Source organism: Haliaeetus leucocephalus, unplaced genomic scaffold (assembly GCF_000737465.1).
Source record: "Haliaeetus leucocephalus isolate CR32 unplaced genomic scaffold, Haliaeetus_leucocephalus-4.0 Scaffold236, whole genome shotgun sequence".
Lineage (NCBI taxonomy): Eukaryota > Metazoa > Chordata > Aves > Accipitriformes > Accipitridae > Haliaeetus > Haliaeetus leucocephalus.
This window is the reverse complement of record NW_010972672.1, coordinates 32886-33139: the sequence shown is the minus strand read 5'-3', so window position 1 is coordinate 33139 and position 254 is coordinate 32886. Positions and strand designations below refer to the sequence as shown.

At 74.4% G+C, this 254-nt stretch overlaps 1 protein-coding gene across 1 annotated transcript in view; it reads left to right on the top strand.

Moving 5' to 3' along the window:
* The first annotated feature begins 15 nt into the window (after positions 1-15).
* DTX4 (deltex 4, E3 ubiquitin ligase) overlaps positions 16-254 on the top strand; it is an 8429-nt gene continuing 8190 nt past the window's right edge. The window contains exon 1 of the mRNA XM_010568017.1: positions 16-226. Within this exon, the coding sequence (XP_010566319.1) occupies positions 16-226 (211 nt within the window). The remainder of the gene's footprint in view (positions 227-254) is intronic.

Below are 254 nucleotides of genomic sequence, written 5' to 3'. Positions count from 1 at the left end.
GGCGGCGGAGCAGCCATGCTGCTGGCCTCGGCCGTGGTGGTGTGGGAATGGCTGAACGAGCACGGGCGGTGGCGGCCCTACAGCCCGGTCGTCAGCCACCACATTGAGGCGGTGGCCCGCGCCGGGCCGCGGGCGGGCGGCAGCGTGGTGCTGGGCCAGGCCGACAGCCGCCTGGCGCCCTACATCATCGACCTGCAGTCCATGCACCAGTTCCGCCAGGACACCGGTGAGTCAGCCCGGGGGGGAGCCGCCGG